The sequence below is a fragment of the Triturus cristatus genome, chromosome 1_2 (assembly GCF_964204655.1).
Source record: "Triturus cristatus chromosome 1_2, aTriCri1.1, whole genome shotgun sequence".
Classification (NCBI taxonomy): Eukaryota; Metazoa; Chordata; class Amphibia; order Caudata; family Salamandridae; genus Triturus; species Triturus cristatus.
In genome coordinates, this window is record NC_140580.1 from 637,399,871 (window position 1) to 637,420,820 (window position 20,950).

Consider the following 20,950-nt stretch of genomic DNA (forward strand, 5'->3'; position numbering starts at 1 on the left):
ACAGGAGGCGTCCACGCGGAGGCACGCACGATATAGGCGGTCCGGGGTCAGATAAGCAGTGTGGAGGTAATAGAGTTGGATGAGCCGCAGCCTAGCGGAGGTGGTGAGCGACCGAGGGGCCATAAGGGCGTCCCTCCAGTCCGCGTCACCCAGGGGTCCCACCCAGGCCTCCCATCACTGTTTTAGCCCGCTCCAGTCTACCGGGGTATTGTTAACCAGGGATTTATAAATGCGGGATATGCCCCCCTTCCCCAGATACCCTAACATCACCTGAGCTTCAGGTGGGCTATGGGAAGGCAATCTGGAGTCTAGAGGGACGTGGGCCCGGACCGCATGGCGCAGTTGAAGGTAGCGATAAAATTGAGAAGGCTGTAGCGAGAAGCGGGCCTGAAGCTCCTGGAAGGAACACATGTGGCTCCCACGCCATATATCGCCCAGACAGGAGATACCGAGAAGATCCCACTGCCAAAAGCCCGCTAGTCCCACCACCTCCCGCAGCCATGTCCCATGCCAAAGCGGAGTGAGTTGCGTGTTCGTCCCCGACCATCTGGTGTGCCTCAAAGCTGCGCGCCACGTGAGAAAAGGGGCTCGTGCGACGCCGGGGAGCGACAGGGGGACCGCTGCTCCATAGAGCATGTTTTGGATAGAGGAGAACCCGAGGCATTGCACCTCGAGTCGATAAGCCGGGTCGCCCCATCCACCCGAGAACCAGTCATGGATCACCAGTAGCTGGGTGGCCAGGTAATAGAGGTATAGGTTAGTCATGCTCAGGCCGCCGTCATAGGAGGGGACTCTGCAGCGATCTAAGGCCAGCCGAGGCCTGCCGCCGCCCCAGAGAAATTTGACCACCATCTTATCCAGTTCCCGGAACCACGGGCGCGGAAAGTGGCACGGAGTGTTTTGTAGCATGTACAGAAACTTGGGGAGGATCATCATCTTATATAGGGCGACTCTCCCTAGCGGATTCAATGGGAGTGACTGCCACCGGAGCATATCTGATCTGGTCTTGTTGACTACAGGAGCCACGTTGAGGGCCCAGCAGAGTTCCGGAAGGAGGGTGACCCAGATCCCCAGGTATTTAAAGGAGAGTCTCCGGAGGGGAATATCCGATTGCCAGTCGAAACAGTCCCGTGACGGGTGTAGCGGGACTAGAACGGATTTTTTAGGGTTCAGATGAAGACCCGACGCCTGGCCAAACCGACGGAGAATCCGGCGGACCTGGGGCCCCGAGGTCGCTGGATCAGAGAGATAGAGGAGGACGTCGTCCGCGTAGAGGGCGATCTTGTCGGGGGCCAGACCTGGCCAATCCCATCCGCGAAGAGCGGGATCCGAGCAAATCAATACCGCCAGGGGTTCCATTGCCAGAGCGAAAAGGAGGGGCGAGAGCGGACATCACTTGCGCGTTCCTCGACCTATGGGAAACGGGCGAGATAGAGCCCCATTGACTAACACACGGGCCCGCGGGCTCGCGTACAGGACCGCTACCATGGCACGGAACCGGGGACCGAAACCCATGTGCTCCAGGACGTTACCTAAGTACGCCCATCCCACTGAGTCGAAGGCCTTTTCAAAGTCGACCAACAGGAGGGCCAGATAGGGGGAAAGGCGGCCGCGGTGTGCCATCGCGAGGTGCAGGCGCCGCAGGCAGTGTCTGGTCCCCCGGTCCGGCATAAATCCACATTGATCCGGGTGGACCAGGGAGGCAAGAGACGGGCGCAACCGCTGCGCCAGGACCGTGGCATAGATTTTGAGTTCGGTGTTGATAAGGGATATCGGCCGGTAGTCGGAGCAGGACCGCGAGGGGGGCTGTGTCTTGGGGAGAACAACTATGGTTGCTGTGTCCGTTTCGGGCCGGAACGAGCCTGTCTCCACCACGTCCGCAAAGAGGTCCCGAAGCCTCGGGGCCAGAGTCTCACGATAGTGAGCGTAGTACTCCTGAGGGAACCCGTCGGGTCCTGGGGTCTTTCCGGGCGCCAGGCGGCCGATCGCCTCCTCAATCTCCTGCAGCTTGATAGGCGAATCGAGGGTCTCAGAAACCTCAGGCTGCAGCCGCTCAAGCGTCGCCCCGTTCGTCCCCAGCAGCTCCTGTAGGGAGAGCGTGGACGTCCGGAGATGGTACAGCCGGGAGTAATAGTCAGCGAACGCCTGGGCCATCGCCACCGAGGTTGTGTGGAGGCCACCCGCAGAGTCCGCGATGGCTGGAATGATCCTACCCGCCCGGGGGTAAGTAGCCAGCCGGTGGAGAAGAGTGCCGTTTTTGTCTCCCCAGCCGTATACCCGGGCCACGGAGGAGCGCCACAGAACCTTTGCCGCCTCCAGGGAGTGTAGACGAATCTCTTCCCGCAGGAAGGCCAAGCGACGAGACCGTGTGTGGTCATCCAATTCCCCCAGATTGCGCTCTAGTTCCAAGGCTTGAGCCTCGCATTCCGCGAGCTTCTGGGATTGAGCCTGTCGTTGCCGTTGCAGATGCCCCTTAGCGGCGCCCCGAATAGTCGCCTTGCCGGCCTCCCACAGGACGGCAGGGGAGGGGACAGAGCCCTCGTTGTGAGAGTAATAATCGGCTATCTCTCCACCGACCACCTTCCGAAAAGCCTTGTCGTGGAGGAACCAGGAGTTCAAACATTATATTTCTTTAATGGTCTTTCATCGAGGTCTTTTATAAAATCTCTACTTTCTTTCATAATTGGGTGTCTGTTCTGTGAAAGTAGTATACAAAGAAGACTGCTTGCAATATTTTGATTTTATATGAATTTCCTATTACACCAACTGCTCAGAAAATAGATGTAAATAAGCCCTAAACCCAAGCAAGTGGTCATTATGCTATGACTTTGGTTACATTTGAAGTGTTACTGTGTCTTGTATGTATTTTTAAATGTGATATAAATAATGTGAAAAAGAATAATTGAGGCATTTTCACCCATAAATGAGTGGCTCTGACTTGCTCTTGTCTGTAATGGTAGGGTGAGCAAGGATGGAATGAAATGCACTGTGATCAACTTTCATTAGTTAAGATTAACTCCAATGTCTCCATTCATCACTTTCTGCAGTTCTCTGTTGTCTTTTTCGTTATTTATCAAGTAAGTCATATCACTGAGGCCGTCCTCATAACTTGTTCTTTTACAGCCCTGCGAACCTGTCTCAGACATACTGCTTCCATATTATGAATTGTTACTCTTGTTGACTATCCATTGTACTTTCCCAAAATGACTAAAGGTAAATTCACCTTTCACCTGTGCCCGAACAGCCGGCTAACTGTTATCTTTCATATGAAATGCCATTCGGTCTGGCTTTATCTTCCGTCTTCTGAGCCTGCCCCTTGTAAGGAATCATGTGTAGATTCACCCAAATGCATCAATTATCTGCTAGTCTTTATCTCCGAATTAAGATTATTTCACAACTACTCAGTCTCTGTTTTTTCCTTCTATCTCTCTCTAATGCTATATCTCTCATTATTTTTATGCCCCAGAAAGTGAGGGAGTGTGATGAAGCTACAGCCTCCACATTAGCATGTATGAAAGTCCCAAAGAGCACCAGGGAACCTAGGTTTGTACTTTTGCTGCTTTAGCAAATTACTAACATCACGAATCGAAAACCACTTGTAAGGTGGTTTAAGAAGTGTCTTGTTGAGGGATTGCTGTTCATGCCCGAGGGTAAAGCCGAAAACTGCTAAACAATTCATTGTCTCGTTAGCACTCGTTTCTTATGGCGCATAAATAAACAAACAGCTATCAAGGTAACCTTTAGTGAAACATCATTTACCCTTCTCCATTGTGGGAATACATACAAGTATCTATGCCAAATATATGTCTTTTCAAATTATCTGCGTATTATATCAACTGGAGCTTGACTCCAAGGCAGCCATTTTCTTTTCTGATTAACACTGCCTCCCAACAACTTCTCATATTAAACATTGCATGTTTTTGAATCTGTTAGCATGATTGCTAATTATTCTCTTGTTAATGAGCATATGTGCCTAATATAAATGTTTTGATGAGTTTTTGTTAAGTGGTAAAATATTCCTTTCAAAATGAATCTGTTAATACTCAGCATTAAGTCTGATATATACATGTAAGTCACAAGGGACTCAGCACATACACTATGGACTTTCTGGCACAAGACTTGACTGGTGTTTAAGTCTCCTAGCCATTACAACAAATACACTGCTCATATAAAGCCTGGCACAATATAAATGATAAATTGACAAGTGATGAAATATCCTACCTTTCTCATGAATTTTCATATCTAGTATGTTCTCGGTAAAATCATCGATCATTTGTGTTTGTGCCTTAGTCTGTTTTGAGTCTCTTTTATCATGCTTCTCTTCAATTATTTGTTGCTTTCTTGTTTTCTTGGTCATAGCAGAGTGAATTTTTGCAACATCCACGCTTCTGTTAGAGGCTGCCCATTCATGTGCATTCTTAAACAGCTTCTCAAAGAGATTGACATGGCCTCCAAAATGCTGTTTTAGTGAGGCCATGTCTAGCTTCAACATATCAATGGAACTATTGAGAGATCCTGCAAGGTGTGCTAAAGATTCATTAAACCCGAAACTGCTTTTAGTCCAGTGTGATTCCAACTTTTTCAACTCTGTGCCTAAGTGCCTAACTTCTTTTTTTAAGGACATAATATCATTGTATGATGGATTATCCAGTTGATCATCTCTAGCAGCCTCATGGTTTGGTTCCATATGTTCTACTGTAGCGCGTTTGTTGTTTAATTTGTCTGCAGTGCTCTCTGTTGGCTTACCAGCGCCGGATAGCCTGTGTGATTCGGGTGAGTCACTGTGGGCCTCGTTTTGCATCTCCAGAAGCTGTATTCGTTTTTTCATAGATTCTATACTTGCTTGTTGCTTCTCAAGCATTTTGGATGTTGTATTGATAACCTCATTCATCTGGAAAATGGACATCTTTAGGGCCTCTGGTTGTTCCTCTGATAAAACCTCCATTATTTCTTCTCCTAGTAAGGCCTCCAGAGCCCTGTCATGACGCATCGCATCCTCTAAGAGGGAGCTGAATGAGCTATCAAGATTTTTGATGTGACTATGAACAGCCTCGTCTGTTTTTTTCAGCAAATTTACGTCATCTAAAATTTCTTTTGCTTTGGATGATAGCTGAGTGACACTTTGCATTATGTTCCTGTTCTGCTCCTGTTGAGAAACCAGAGACTGCTGGATGGGATGAAGGGCCATTGAAAGATCTTCTATTGAATTTTGTATGGTATTTTGAGAATTGCTTTCTTTTCTCCTAAGTTCTGTCAAAGTTTTAAAAACTTCCTTATGAATGCTGCTAAGATTCCTTTGGTCTTCTTCAAGAGTTTCTAAGTCTGCAGTAAGCCGTTGGCAATCACAGTTCTTTATATATGAAAGTAAATCATCATTACTTTCCTGTAGATTTATGATAGTGTAATTAAGTTCCATTATTTGCCTTTGAAGAGCCACCTTGTTTTCCTCCATGATAAGACCTTTTTCTATTAATGACACTTGAAGTTCACTGGCTGTGTTCTTGAACTGGGTTCTTAGATCCTTCACCCACTTCTCTAGCGTGTTGATATTTTCAAATGCTGCATCTGACTCTAGCTCTAGGTCTTTTATGTGTCGCAAGTGTTCCCCAAGGGACTTATTCAATTCACGTATCATGTCCGGAGTACTGCGGACTTCCTTAGTTCCACAATTTATCCAAAGTGCTGTTATGTTGCGGTTCAATGTTTGAATCTCATCTTGCAGAACTTCTTGTCCTCGCCTCACGTCATCAATACTGTTGTTCAAAACTGAAATTTGGGCTTGCTGAATCTTGAGATTCCTCTTCACTTTGAAGTCAGTGTCAGCCTTCACCATGGTGAGATTATACTTGAGTGAAGCTTGCTGTACGTGGTAATTGTTATCCATGTCCCGCTTCAACTGGTCAAGTTGATCGACGGTCTCTTGAATCTTCGATTCGAACTTGGTTCCGAGTTCCTGAAGGTCTTTCTTTGGTGCCGTGTTGAAGTGGAATTTCTCAATATTTTTTTGATTGAGTTCAACATTTTCTGAGAGGTTTTGCATCTTGTTGGAGAGATTTTGGAGACTTTTATTGAAGCTCGTCAAGACTGGGTTAAAATGTTCCCTCAAGAACTTTTCAACGTATGGCAAAAGCACTTGTTGCAAGAGTTGTTCTTCAAAATCTGGAATAAACATGATAAAGAACATGAAACACCTATCATACCTTTAGGAGTCCGTGTATGAAAATTGCATAAAATGGTATACTATACTAGCAAAGTGTAGGTTAGGGAGGGGTCAGACTGCCAATAGATGTGCAAGATTATCTAAACTTTTCCATTGGTGCAGACTGATATCAATAGAGCATTATAGTTTCTTTCCCCTTCGCTGCACAGTAATACAAATATTCCCATTAAAGCAGCCCTATCTTCAGAATATGTGCCTCCGGGCAGAATCAGAAGGGCCTGTAAGGATCACGGTTCATGAAGCAGTGCACTGATCATGGTTGCTTCCTGCCAGCCTACTTCTCTTTTTCCACTGCTCTGCGTATATAAATAGAAGAAACAGGGGAATTGCATTGAGATAAGGGGTTGATAAAAAGGCAGGTGGTTGCAAAGTGACAAATTACTAAGTAATGTCTGATGAGCAGGACAAAAATAGGGATGGTAACATAATCAAGAAAAGGCAAAATATGGTGGGATTGTGGACAGCAAGAAAGATAATGTGGCCAAGATGTACTAATTTTCCATGCAATGCAGTGAAGCACCCACATTTGCTGTGTTTCGCAATGGAGAAGATTGTCCTGCTTCTGGTGCCATCCCTTGTGCTGGTGCACAAATGGACTGCTTTGTGTAACACACAGCTGGATGTTGCACTGCTTTGTGTCATGCTAGTGCCAGCACAAAGCCATATTAAGTGCAGGCCTGTTGTTCTGTTCCTGTGATGGAAAAGGGTTGAAGGGTAATAGAAATGAATAGATATTTATGTTGGTAGGAGGGCCATCTTGCAATACTGTTCACATTTTATATGATCGGCCCCCTTTGTTGGCCTTCACTCTCCCAGGTGAGGGGTCTGTGATAGAGTCCAAGTGGTTTAAAGTGTTACACAATGTAAAAGAAGCCATCATCTGACTTGTGTTTTCTACTCTGCTATTCCAACTGTAATACACACAACAAAGTCCGCACGCTCTCCTTTTCATTCACAGCACCCAGCATCCTCTGAGCATGTCACGGCTAATCTGTTTTTTTATTGCTACCACCCACACCTTTATATGCTTTAGTTCTATGCAGTGAGATGTGTGCAATGTCTGTTGCTTCATTAACAATAAATAACCAAACATACATACATACATGCAAAATGTTTCTTTTAGACAATGACTCTTGTAAAGTTGGAATGACCAACATATTGATTTAGCGAAGACTAGACAGGCAGTTTACATTGATTGGTGGGTAGTGCTGCAGCAAAGTCAACCACATAGCTAGGAGATTTAAAATATGATTAACTTGTATCAAGACTTAGGGCATGATTTAGATTTTGGCGGAGGGGAATACTCCATCACAAATGTGACAAATATCCAGACCGCCGTATTATGATCCCGTTATATCCTATGGAGATCGTAATACCACGGATGGGATATCCGTCACGTTTGTGAAGGAATATTCCATCCGCTGAGACCTAAATAAGGCCCTTACTCTACTCTCAGACGCAACTAATTCTATGTTGTTAAATATCTAGATGTGCTTTTGGGTCAGGGTGACTCTGCTTAGGATTTATCTATGCAAAGCTCCCACTCTCTTTGTGATTTATTTTACTTTAATAATTTTTAATAAGTAATTTAAGTGTAAACAATAGCGACAATTAATTGCTGATGTTGTTTTCCTCTTAAGTACTTAATAAAAATCTACAGTTACAAGTTAAATTCTTAACAAAACCCAACTAACAGGACAGGGAATATGACAAAAAACGTAAGTAGAGTAAATAGAGTACTAACAAGATGTGCAAATTACAAAATACAGGATATTATCATAGAAACTCTCCTCATGATCTGATGGAAGCGTCTTATCCAAGTCAGATATTGAAAGACCTCCCCTTACCTGAGCTGGTTTGGTTAATGTCATGGCTGGTGGTGAGGTTAAATTCCAGAATACTCTGCAAATCCCTCAAGCTGCTGGTTGCTTGATGAACATCATTTTGCAGAGCCTCCAAAGTAGATTCCTGGTCTTGTATTGTTCTAATAAATGTTTCTGGCTCTGCTGTAGGTGCTGTGCCTGTTTTTATGAGAGAAATGAAGAGTCGTAGAATGCATATCTTAAGGACCATATAATATAGTATCGCCTACATAGACTGATACACCACCTGTCCCGAAGCTGGATTTGTTGTGAAATAGGATCAATAAACTAATCAATAAATCATTGAAACAGGCTGTAATGTGTGATTAGATATACATCACGTTGGTTATGAAGAAGGAACAAAGGTACCCATAGCAAGCTTCAGTTTTTTTAAAGAATCAAATTCTTTTTGTGAGGTTTACGTAAGGACTGATTTTGGAGTAGCCACAATGCCCGAACTAGTACCCCTGGGGCATAATCAAGAGAAGAGCAAAGGAGGGGACAGTGCTTTGTCAATGCTAGAAATGAGGGTGGTGAAACAGCAGAACTTCTGATGTCGGGGTTAAAACATGGATGAGGTGAACAAGCATGATTAGCTGGGGTGGCACAGTGGGGCAAACTTTCATGGACATATTGCAGGTTTAGATATAGATCAGGAAGATAGGGAATTTATGCACACAAATCTTCAAAATGTACTCAGAATTATAAAATGTGCAGTAATTGCACAGATAAGGAGTTTTTGATTTGGACATTTCTGCAGCTTGCCAAACATCTGGGTGAAACTCTTTGGGAAAATGGAGAATTCTCTAACCCAAATTATTTTTTGTTTATGAGCATACTCTCAGGGTGCAACTCGTAATCCCACCCTAGATTCGCACTTACCCCTAGTATCCTCAGGAGCAAGGGGAGGGAGAACGAGGCCCCTCTTAATGAGGGACAATGTTAGGAGAAAAAGTCTGAGTAAATTGATTGGCAAAAATGAAAAATTAAAAACAAAAAGCAGCCTCTGAAAGAGTCTGGACAAACAGCCATAAGTAGGGCTTTGGCAAGAAAGGATTGAGGGAAGAGCTGGGTCTAGTCGTTGAGAAGACTAATTCATCCCCGCTGTCTGATGGCGTGTTCACAGGTCTGAAACTTGCAGTGTCTACGCCACCTTTCACCCATAAAAAGTCATTAAAATTAGTATGATGGACAGTGCAAAGTCTAAGTCCAAAGGATATTAACTTGACTGAAATTAATTTGTGCAGTCCATCTATCACTTTTCATCCTTCCTGAAGACAGTGTCTGACTGAAAAGGGAATTGTTGGTTACAGCTGAAGAAGGATGTCACTTAAAACCCCATCTTCACGCCATGTTCTTTTTTGTTTTTTTTCCGTTAAGAGGCAGTTTCTGCTCCGGCAGTGCTCGCTTTTTCGAGGGAGGCGCTAATAGCCTTATTTTCCCCCTCCCCAGCATCAGGACAATGACAACTATTAATTACCCCCACCATGATTTAGTGCGCCCTCTTCTGTGGCTTGCACCCATGACTGGAGGTAGGGTAATGAACACTGTTACTCCCTGCAGATGCGAGAAATAAGGTTAAATATATTATCAGAATAACTTTGCTTAGAAGAGCTGTGAATAATCACTTTAGGGGCTGTAGTCCAGAAGAGCATATCCTCAACTATTTACAGCAATGAGATAATAGACACATTTTGTGTCATATCATGTCTCTTTACCTATGTTTGTCTGTCGCCAACAATGGCATACAGAGTCCATTTACAAATTTTGGTTTAGAGAACATATTTCAAACGTTTTTCTCTTGTACTGAAATTCAGAAAACATCATCAATCAAAATGTAAAAAGATTTTTAAGAAGAACAGTTGAACTTCATACCTCCTTCTGGAAATGGGCTTTCTGTCTCACCCTTTATCCCTGTGATGTGACTGGGGGGAATCAAAATAGCATTCGGATCTGCAATAAAGAGGAGATAACCTGAGTATTACTAAACATCAACGCTCAATGTCTCCCTAATGCCCAAGAGGCAGTTTAGACAATCTTTGCCCTGTGGTCCATACGTGCTTTAGGGAAGCAATTTACTGTTGAAGGAGAGCGTGGAAGGGACTTTTTATAATACCCCTTCTGCAGAGGCTAAGCATTCAGATATGGGTGTCTCCTCATTTGTATAATGCCTTAGACCTAGGGCCAGATGTCAATTCAATTCAAAATAAGCTTTATTCGGTTGGGACATACAACCATAAAAGCACAATATATAACACATGACAAACTAAAATACTGTGATACAGATCCACATACATTATTAAAACACATACAGTTATCATTTTACAGTATCCAACAGACTATGGTTATCTTCTCTTAAAATAAACAGTAAGCGCAGAATAGCATTGCATATTTACATTAGGGGGAAGCATCGGGCTTTTCAATGTCGGGTATATAGTGCGTAAGTTAAAGCAAAACTCCAGATGTAAACAATGGACTCATAGCAGCGTAACCTGATATTGATAGCGATAGCAAAGGATCAACTCACAAAAGTTTAAAAAGTTCAAAAACCAAAGTGCATAGCAGCATAACACAATATTAGTAACGATGTATCATTCCACATGCTAAATGCTAAAATGCAAAGTGCAGGAGCAAAAAGACTGTCCCTAACTTAATGAGGGATAAAGGTTAGCGTTAGAACAGCATACTCTTTCTTATCTTGATTGCACTTAAAATAAATGTAGCAGTATAAAAACATACATCAGGGTCGTTGAGTGCAAAAAGTAGGGTCATAGCAGCATTGATGGTATTGGTTTCATACTTTTTAAACAAGGGCTTGAGATAGACAATCCTTAAAGGAAGGAAAAGATCACATAAAAACAGAAAGTGCAAAGTGCTTTGTTTTGTGAACCCGTCACAAGCACAAGGGGTAACTGGGTGCTGGTTCATCACAGGAAACGCAACCAGATGGTGCACGAGGCCTAATCTCAGTCTGGTTAATACATAACGATGGAAAGATCTAGTGACTATAGAGAGATAGGATTAGAAACCCAGTGTATCCATATATTGGTGGTAAAATTGGTACGTGGTTTGTTTCTTAATTCCCTCCTACATACGTTCTTTTGTGACAAAAAGATGTTCTTTAACTCCTGTTTAGATGTAACTGGTGTCTCGTTATGCTTTCCCAGAACAGATAGATAAAAAATGTCCCCATAAACTTGAGTTAAATATTTCAACCATGGTATCTTTAGATAATTATCTAGGCATAGACAGTCGTTTATAATAGATTTAGTAAAAGTTGTCTCGTCTTTAGACCATATCGAACGCCAAAGCTGAAGCGGTCTCAATGCTATTAAATCACTCAAAAAGTTAAGACCAACCTCGCAATGAATAGGTTCAGAGGGGGCAGAGACGGGGAGACATAAAAGCTTTTTTAAAAAAGAGTTCTCTTCCACCTGTAAATCATGACAAGGTTCTGATCCCCAAATCCCAGCCCCGTAAAGGGCGACCGATGTACATCTATCTTTATAGATCTCAATCATGTCTTTAATGCAACGATCCCCCAGATTAATGGCAAATTTAAAAACACCATATATACTTTTCCTCAATTTGGCCCGAACCTGGGATAATTTATAATTCCATTTCTCATCCGATGAGAAAGAGATACCCAAATAACAAAAATTATCCACATTTTCTATTTTATTACCCTCGATAAAAAACGGTTTCAAGCTTTTATATTTTGGGCCACATACCATTGTGAAGGTTTTGGTTTTGTTTATTACCAGCTTCCTCTGGTTAGTAAAAGCTGCAAACCCATCTATTAACCTCTGGAGGCCAACCGGTGTTCTTGATAAAAGCACGGCATCGTCCGTGTAAAGCAGGACTGGAACATCTTTGCCTTCCACTAGTGGTGAATCCACCTATATCCTCTTAAGTATAGCATCGACTTCGTTAATAAACAGAGTAAAGAGTAGTGGGGCTAGTACACAGCCTTGGCGAATGCCGCGTTTTACATTAAAATTAGGGGTGCATTCACCCTTCTGGCCATATCTAACTTTGGTTGAAAGGTTTTCGTACAACCTGGCCAAGAAATAGATAATCGATTTTGGGGCCCCTAGATTGAGTAAAACAGACCATAAAATTCCATGATCAACCAAATCAAAAGCACTACTTAAATCAATAAAACATAGAAAAAGCCGACCCTGCTTGGCTTTGGTATATTTGCCGATTAAAAGCTCCAAATTAATACACTGTTCCAACGTGCCTAACCCTTTTCTAAAACCATATTGTGCCTGTGACATAATTTCGTTATCCGTAACCCACTCCTCCAATCTTAACAATAAAACCCTACTCATTATTTTTACTGAGGAGTCAAGTAGGGAGATTGGACGGTAGTTCTTCGCTTCTGATTTGTTACCTTTTTTATAAATAGGGATAATAACGAATTCCCCCCAAAAGGAAGGGCAACCCTCAGTTACCGCAGCGTTAAAAATTCTGGTAAGTATGGGTCCCCACAGTTCTGGTATTGATTTGTACACATCAATGGGGACACCGTCAACACCCGGCGCTTTGTCTCCTTTACTATTTCCTATTCCTATCATGACTTCGTCCAAAGTTATATCAAGTGGGATATTTGGCCAAAGGCATTGGGTATTTAAATTTTACTGAGGGGATATCGCTAGGGCTAAAAAAACTAGAAAATTGGGCCACCCATTCTTCACAGCTTACATGAGTTAAAAGCTCTGGGACTGATTCGATTTTAAGTAATTTTGAATTCACTTTTCCCAGAATAGCTTATTATTTGAGGTTTCTGCTGCGAATGCAAGGTTGTCCCATGCCTCTTGTTGGAGCTCTTTCTTCCTTCGTTTTATATTAAGATTATATTCTTCTCTTAGCAAATGGATAACTGAACTATCCCTTGGTTTGTTTGAGAGGGCTATTTTCAAACGGTTCAGTGAAACAGTACAAAAGTGATCAATCCAGCCCCTAGCCTGACACAGTCAGTAATTTAGTGATATGAGCGGAGATTTTAAGGAAATTAGACATAATCTGTGGCGGTTCCGTCCCAAAAGATAAACAATCATCTATTTCATTACTACATGTCTGTACAATCCTTTTTTGCATCACACAGGAGCTGGAACCTCTCCATTTCAGTCTTGTACCATTAGGGCGTGTAGGTATGATGTTATTCACAATTGTACATGATTCAGCTGTTTTACGCCCCCATATATTCTGGTACATAGTAATTGAATTATGGTCACTTATAGACAATTCGACAACCTGCGGGGTAGAGTATAAATTTACAATATTGGCTGAAACTATGACATGTTCGATACAAATGTGCGCAGACCTTCCAATAAAGGTTGGGATCTCTTGTTCGCTCCCATCCTTAGCACACTGCAGAATATCCAGGTCAAATTCTGTCATTACTGCATTTAGAGTGTTACCATAGGTAGTATGTGGGAAGTGCAGATAATCATTACCCTCTTCATTTTGACATCCGCATAATTTGGTCATCGACAAAGGACAGGTAACAACATTAAAATCACCTAGCCAAACAATATTCGAATAAAATTCTTCCCTATTGTCCATTTTGTCTAATTCTAGTTTTAGTTCTAAAACTACATTATAGCGGGTGGAATTGAAAGTTTTATTATAGAAGTTAATCAAAAGCACATCCTGGGCCTCCCTATGCTGCAGCCATAATAACTGTGAATGATGCCCTATATTGGTGCCTCGTTTGACTTTCATCGGTAAGTTATTTTTTAATAAAATTAATAAACCTCCCTTTGCTCTTCCACGGGGGGAAGGGGTTGCGGGCAGATTATATGCTACATAACCATCAAAATAGACCTCTACGGTACTCCAGGTTTCCTGAAAACAAACTATATCAAATGAACTAAAAAATTCCTTCCATCCTAACACACCAGACTTACTTGCAATGCCGGATATGTTCCAACTAATGATTGAGTAACCATCATCCTGGTGTGTTCCCTGTTGTAATACGGGTAGGATGGTTCCTTGGCGGGTAGGGTCACTAATAGGAGCTCCACCTAGTACCTTTGTACTGTCGTCTAATAGTGCACTACTAGAGGAATTTGCGATTAAACTGTGACCGTTACTCCGATCTATATTAACCCCTTTTTGGGAGGTTATTAGCTCTCCTTGAAATAAGGGTGTAATTTTATCACGGGCTACACAGTTCGACTTGGAGAAGCCATCGGGGTCTTTGATGGACCCCTTTACTGAGGGCAAATCTAAGTCCAAGGACCAGATGTACGACCTGACAAATAGCGCCTCGCAAATTCCATTGCATTTGCAACTTGCAATTTGTGAGCCGCTATTTGCCATGTACAACAGTGTGTTTCACACTGTTTGCCATTCCCAATGGGGTCACAAATTGCGAAGCTCATGAATATTAATTAGCCTGTCGCAATTTGCGACCCCATTGGGAAGGGCTGGGCCTCCCAGGGATGGTGGCCTGCTGGGCTCAGCAGACATCCATGTCTGGGATTGCCTTTCAATAAAGTATTTTTTTTATTTTAAATCCAGTCCGTTTTCCTTAAAGGAAAACGCTATGCATTTAAAAAATAAAAATGAAACGTTTGCGTTTCATTTTTTAAGGGCAGGTAGTCCCTGGGACCACTGCCTGCCCCTAATAAATATTATTAGAGACAGTCACAAAAAGGAAGGGGTACCCTGGGGACCCCTTCCAACTTGCAACTGCATTACCACCTTCTTGAAGAGGGTGGTAATTTGCGAGTGTTTTGCGACCACAATTGCAGTCGCAAAACATTCATATATGGGGTTGTGGTTGGTATTAGAAAGGGACCGCCCCTTCCTAATAGCGACTCACAATTCCTAAATAAATAAAATTCCTAAAAATAAATTGCGACTCGCTATTTAGGAATTGTACATAGACCATTCATATTTTGCATGCGCAAACGGGTTGCAAACCCGTTTCCGCATGCAAAAATGGGGTCCTACATCAGGCCCTTAGTGCTTAATTTACATAACACATTAGGACAATTCCCAGAGTTGTTCTTATGTCTCCACTGCTGGCGCCTCTGAATGCCGGAGTTGATGACTACGAAGGCTGCCTAGTCTTGATTCCACATCATGCTTCTTTCTTTGATCACCCTACAATTTGTGTTTTTTATCACACTCTAGCAGGTTCTTTTTCATCCCTCCTCTACCCCCTGGTAAGTGTTTTCCCTTTCTTTCTCATACTCCTACTTTTTCCATTTTATGTCTTTCTCTCTCTTGCACTGGGTCAAAGTTTGATGAAGGACAACATGTGTGCCAATGCCCACCACCAGTAACTACAATACAAATTAAACACTGCTTTGCCCCATTCAAATAAGATAATGACTCTTGCCTGTGCATAGGCTCATTTTACCAGGTGTGCATAGGGACCCCAGAGTGCTGTGCAGAATGTCCCCCACCAAAACTTGCTGTGCAGAATGTACCCCACCAATACTTGCTGTGCAAAAGGCACCCGACCGAAATTGCATCAGTGTGCACACGGGGCAATCCTTGTGACTACACACATGTACACTTGGGGCAGCATGCTCCATTGGATAAAATTCAGCCCAGGCATTTATTATCAATATTTTCAAATCATGAACTAATGTTCTTGATAATTCCTAATGGTGATGCAAACTGGAGACCCCATTTTTGTGTGGTGGTCTCCATATGTTTGTGTCTATTTTTTGCTTCATTGTATGATATGGCCCACTGTTTTTCTTCAACAGTATTTTTGTCTGCTATTATCTCTGAATCTCACTGTTTGGAAGCTCTGGAGTTCTGAAATATTGGTAAAAATGTTGCAATGCACGGTAACTCCCATTTTTGGAAAAATATTGCTTCGAATGGCCATGAGTGAAAATAGGGTCAACCCACTGAGAGGAGATGCTTAAAGAACATCGAAGATTTCAAAGGATTGTCGTGGCAAATTGACACCGCCGTAAAATGTAATTATTGGAGGCAAATGTTAATATTTGAATTTAATACAAGGAAGTCAACGCATTTTATGGAAAAACCAGAAGTATGACGGTTTTCTAGAGGTACTGTTCTGTTTCATTACAGGTTAATCTTACCTGTTTGCCAATGCTGCCGTGTTACGAGCTGAGTAAAGTGTTCACGGGCAAAATATTTGTTGATGCGCAGAGAGGTGCCAGGAAGTAGCTATGTTCCAGCGGAGTGCATGCATGACGTTGGAGCATTAGCGTTGTATGTGGCAGCCATTTTGGGTGAAGTGTTTGCTAGGACTTAAAGCGTGCATCAGAACAGTGATGCGCACACTTGTTAATCAATTGTAATTGCACGTTGGAGTCAGTGACGTGCACACTAGAGTTTCTCTTTGGATGATATAACGTGTCGTATTATTGGCACGCATACGTTATTTCAGTAAAGTCAGTTTGAACATTAAATAAAATGTGTACATCGGATTCAGTGACGTACATACTTCTACCATTTACTAAGTTTTGCAGGCTGCTCGGGTAGTTATTCGCACACTTTCATGCGTGTTTCTCCAGCAACGCGCACGCTCTAAAAGGACCATTCCCACATACATGTTGAGATACTTACATCTATAAATATACTGACTCATATGTGAAGTTTATTGGAAACAGCAAGTTACGTGGTGAACATTCTTCTTGGGAGTTCACGTTGGAGGGAAATTTTGTTGCTTACCAGCAGATTCCCAAAGTACCATGGGTAAAGCACATATGTTCAATCAACCAACACAATTTTTTTTACAAACACCAGGTAAACCACCTTTTATTTGGAAAAAATGGTTTAAGACTTTTGCAAATTCCCTAGTAGCTATAGATGGCAAGGCATTTTCAGCGGAAAGTAAATTAGCCTTATTGTTCAGTTTTTGGGTAACGTTGCTATACAGATTTTTGAAAACTTACAATCAAATACTGCGCCAGTTTGTAAAGATGTACCATAGGATGCTTTTAAAGAGGTGTTATCTAGTCTGGAAAAGAAATTTATTGGCGAGCCCAATGTCATGATTTAATGCCATAGCTTCTACAAGAGAAAATTATTTGAGGAAGAGTCGGTGGAGGAGTACGTTGCAGTTTTAAGGATGTTAGCTGCAAATTGTGACTTTGGCCAGAAAGTTGAGATGTATATAAGGGACCAATTTTTTTAAAATTGTGAATCAAAATAAAATTAAGAAAGACTGTTGGTGTGTCAAAATCCTAAACTATCTGAGATTCTAGATATTGCCAAAGGTATAGAAAAATTCATCCTGTCTTCAAGAGTTTTAACATTGGAGGAGGTTTAGGCAGGCATACCAGTGTGCACTGTTTATATGAAAAACAAATCTATTAAAGTAAATGGTAATCGGTCTAATCTCATTTGTTTTATATGTGGTTCTAAATCTCATCTAAGCAATAATCTCATGTTTCCAGCACTTAAAAGAAAATGCACTAAATGTAACAAAGTAAAACGTTTCCAAAGTTTCTGCAGAAGTTCAAAGTTCAGTGGTGGGGTAACTGTCAACACTGTGGAAGATGTTAACGATAGTTTAGCGTATTTAGTTGTTATATTATATGCAGTGCTTTAAATGGGTCGGTACTCACCGGTACTGAATTTATCGCTCTGAGTACCGGCACTTCTCTACTGCCCTAGAGAGTACCGGTACTCATGAAAGGGTAGGCTCATTAGCTGTGCTGGTAAGCAGGAGTGGGACGTGTCTGGCAGCCAAGGCGCCGCTTCTGTAGCCCCGATCTGAGCCCCAGCTGAGCTATTCAGCAGGGCTCGTTTGAATAATCTCCGGTGCTCACTATCACGCGCTCACTATCACGCTGTGCTTGACAGAGCATGGTCGTGATTCATTTTACCTGCTAGTGTGCGCGTGGGATTTTCAAAGCGCAGCACTTCAGGTAGTGAAAAGTCAGTGCAGGGTAATATTTTAAACAGAGAAATGTTATCAGGGGCAAGGGCGGCGGATTCTCACACTTCCCATACTTTCTCTCGATCGGAGGGTTAATGCCCAGACAATGCGATCGAAGAGGCCCCTGGCGTGCTTATGCTTTCTGCTCTGAGGCACCTACCTTCCTGACTCTCTGAAGAAGAGACAGGCTAGCGATCCCAGTGGTGCCGCGCCAGCAGCTCTACTCGGTGGATCGTTCTGACAGCTATAAAGAGATTCAGGTCAATCCGATATTAATTTAATAATCTCCTGCTGCTGACATTTAAAATGTTTGTTACAAAAATGAATAGGGGGCTCCAGCACGGTATACAGGGCCTTGCAAATGGGCACACTAGAGTTGTCTGTCTGAGTTGACAATGCGCTACGTTTTGTCTAAACTAGCAGTTTTGATGATTTATTAGTAGTTCAAAGTGTTTAACATCCCTGCTTGACAGTGACACTACGAAGCAGCAGCCTTTCTTTTCCCAGCACAGTTAGACTTGCTAAGTCAGAGATAAGTCATGTGATTATTGTTCCCGCTGGAGAGAGGTCAGAGTTTTCTGTACTGACAGATTTCACTCTCACCATTAAGTAGCGTAGAGGGTTAATATGCCTCCTTCAAAAAAGCATATTGTGTTGTACTGTATTGTATGTGGATAGCTCAGTGAGTTGCTATTTTTGTCACAGCGATCTCTTTGTTTCATGTGGTTTGGCTGCACCTGAAGCTGAGGTTGGGGTGGAGGGTGCTGAGTTTTTTTAGAAATTAAATAATAGCTTCAAAAGCACCTGCTGCAGAGTTTGACTTCCTTGTTTCTCAAATGAGTGTGATTTCTGATATTTGTCTATATCCACTGACTTCATTCCATGATTTTGGTCGCAAGAAAGTGCCACTCTAAGTGTTACAGTTGTTGCCTGACTCTCGTAAATCCACTGAATCTATGAAAATGTCACACATAAGCAATCTGAAACATTAGCAGCTATACTCAAATGGGTGTCATTTCTGATATTTATATGATTCCTTCGTCTTCATTGCTTAATTTTGCTAGCGAGAAAGTGTCACTCATAGTCGTTGAAATGTCACTCATAATTGCAATGAAAATATGAAAATGTCACACATAGCAATCTGAAAACTTGGCAGCTATGGGGTCCATTCAGGCCCTGTGCTGTCAACCACATTCACACTATCCTCTGCATTTGCGCAAACACAGGAATCATGGCAGTCCCCAGGCAGTGGGAATTTAAAAAGCCATGGTAAAGACTATAACATGGCTTTAACATACCAGAGTCTTTTGTGTGTCTGCTTATGTTTGTGTGTTTGCCTGCATTTGTATGCCTGTTTTTTGTAAGAAAAAAGTGAGAGAAAGAGAGAATCAATACACTCTTAGGAGGTATTTTAAAGAAAATGGGTGGCACTTTGTGTGTACGTAACTGCTCGGCGACCAAGGTTCATAAATAATGTAGTAGGGAGGGTTGGTGGGTGAGTGAGTGGATGGATGAGTGAGCAAGGGTGGATGTATAGATGGATGAATGGATGAGTGAATGGATGGATGGATGAATGGATGGATGAGTGAATGGATGGATGTGTGAAAGAGGGTGGATGATTGTATAAAAGGGCGGATGATGGGCGGATAAGTGAAAGATTGGATGGATGAATGAAAGGGAGGGAGGATGGGTGAAAGGGTGGATGGTATAAAGGGGTGAAAGGGTAAAACTGAATAATGGATGAAAGACTAAATAGACAATAGAATGTAAAGGTTAAATGGGGGACATCAGCAGGTAAATGGTAGGATGAAAGGATGAAGGGATAGATCGATGGAAGAGACAAGAGATATCTTCTGGGGAGGGTCGGGATGATTTGCCTCATTTGCTTTGTGCCATAAGAGCTTTGGATCGAAGTGGGGGTATTTTCAGTTTCTTCCTACTCATGTGCTCAAAAATATATAGTCTTGTGCCAAACAACAGCAACTAACAGTATGGCATTAACAAGGTGCAACTATTGCAAAAAAAAAGAAATGTTAACATATTATCGCATTTCTCTTTCATTTTGTGTAATGAGTTTACCTGCTTTGTTTATATAAACACATTTATCATGTGTTTTGGTATGTGCTGCAACTATAATAGAAGTCGTTAAGTATCATCATGTCTTGCTCTTAGCCCCACCCCTAGCCCCGCCCACTCACCACACATCGAGCTCATTTTAATGAGTACCTGCACTTATTTTTTCCCATTTAAAGCACTGATTATATGCTAGTGAAGAGGATTATAATGTATATGCTATCAATGCAGGATTCAAGGCACCACTTGGTGTGGTACATATAGGGGGTGTGGCCATTGATATAATGATTGATTAGGGTTATCCGATTACTATACTCTCTGAAGTCAGTTTTAAATACAAGTGGAAATAGATAGACTTGAGAAAGACAGATGTAAATCCTAAAGCATTTGGCAATTTTGATATAGACATGTTAGGGTAGTTTGAGGACAAGCTAGAGTTTTAGGCACGTATGATACAAACCAAAATATATGTGGCTATCAATGGAAAGGATATTGTCAGGTGGCATGATTTGGGCAAGCTTGATGTGATGCTGTGTCCTGGAACTGATTGTTTTAAGAGATGTGACGTTAGGTCATGCAGATGTAAAACAATCTGTGGAAAGAATTATTGAAAAGTATGGTGCTGTGTTTACAGATAAAGTGGGACAGAAAAAAGGTATTTCCCACCGTATTAAGCTAAAAAAAGGGGCTGTTCCTGTACAACACAAAGTGTTTATGGTACCATTGGGAATTCGTCAACAGGTCAAACAGCATCTGGATATGTTGTGTGCTGAAGGTATTATTGAACCTAGTAACAGTTCAGAGTGGAATTGCTATGGTTATAGCTCTAAAACAAATTAGGGCTTGCGTTTGTGTGCTGATTGGAGATCATTAAATAAATATATTGTGGTAGATAAATTGTTGGATAGG

General features: G+C 42.3%; 1 protein-coding gene across 1 annotated transcript in view; it reads right to left on the reverse strand.

The window, feature by feature from the left end:
* MMRN2 (multimerin 2) overlaps nt 1-20,950 on the reverse strand; it is a 230,057-nt gene that overhangs the window by 7,657 nt on the left and 201,450 nt on the right. Inside the window, exons 4-6 of the mRNA XM_085607581.1 lie at nt 9,958-10,035; nt 8,068-8,241; nt 4,222-6,159 (exon numbers count right to left, since the gene is read on the reverse strand). Of these exons, the coding sequence (XP_085463707.1) occupies nt 4,222-6,159; nt 8,068-8,241; nt 9,958-10,035 (2,190 nt within the window). The remainder of the gene's footprint in view (nt 1-4,221; nt 6,160-8,067; nt 8,242-9,957; nt 10,036-20,950) is intronic.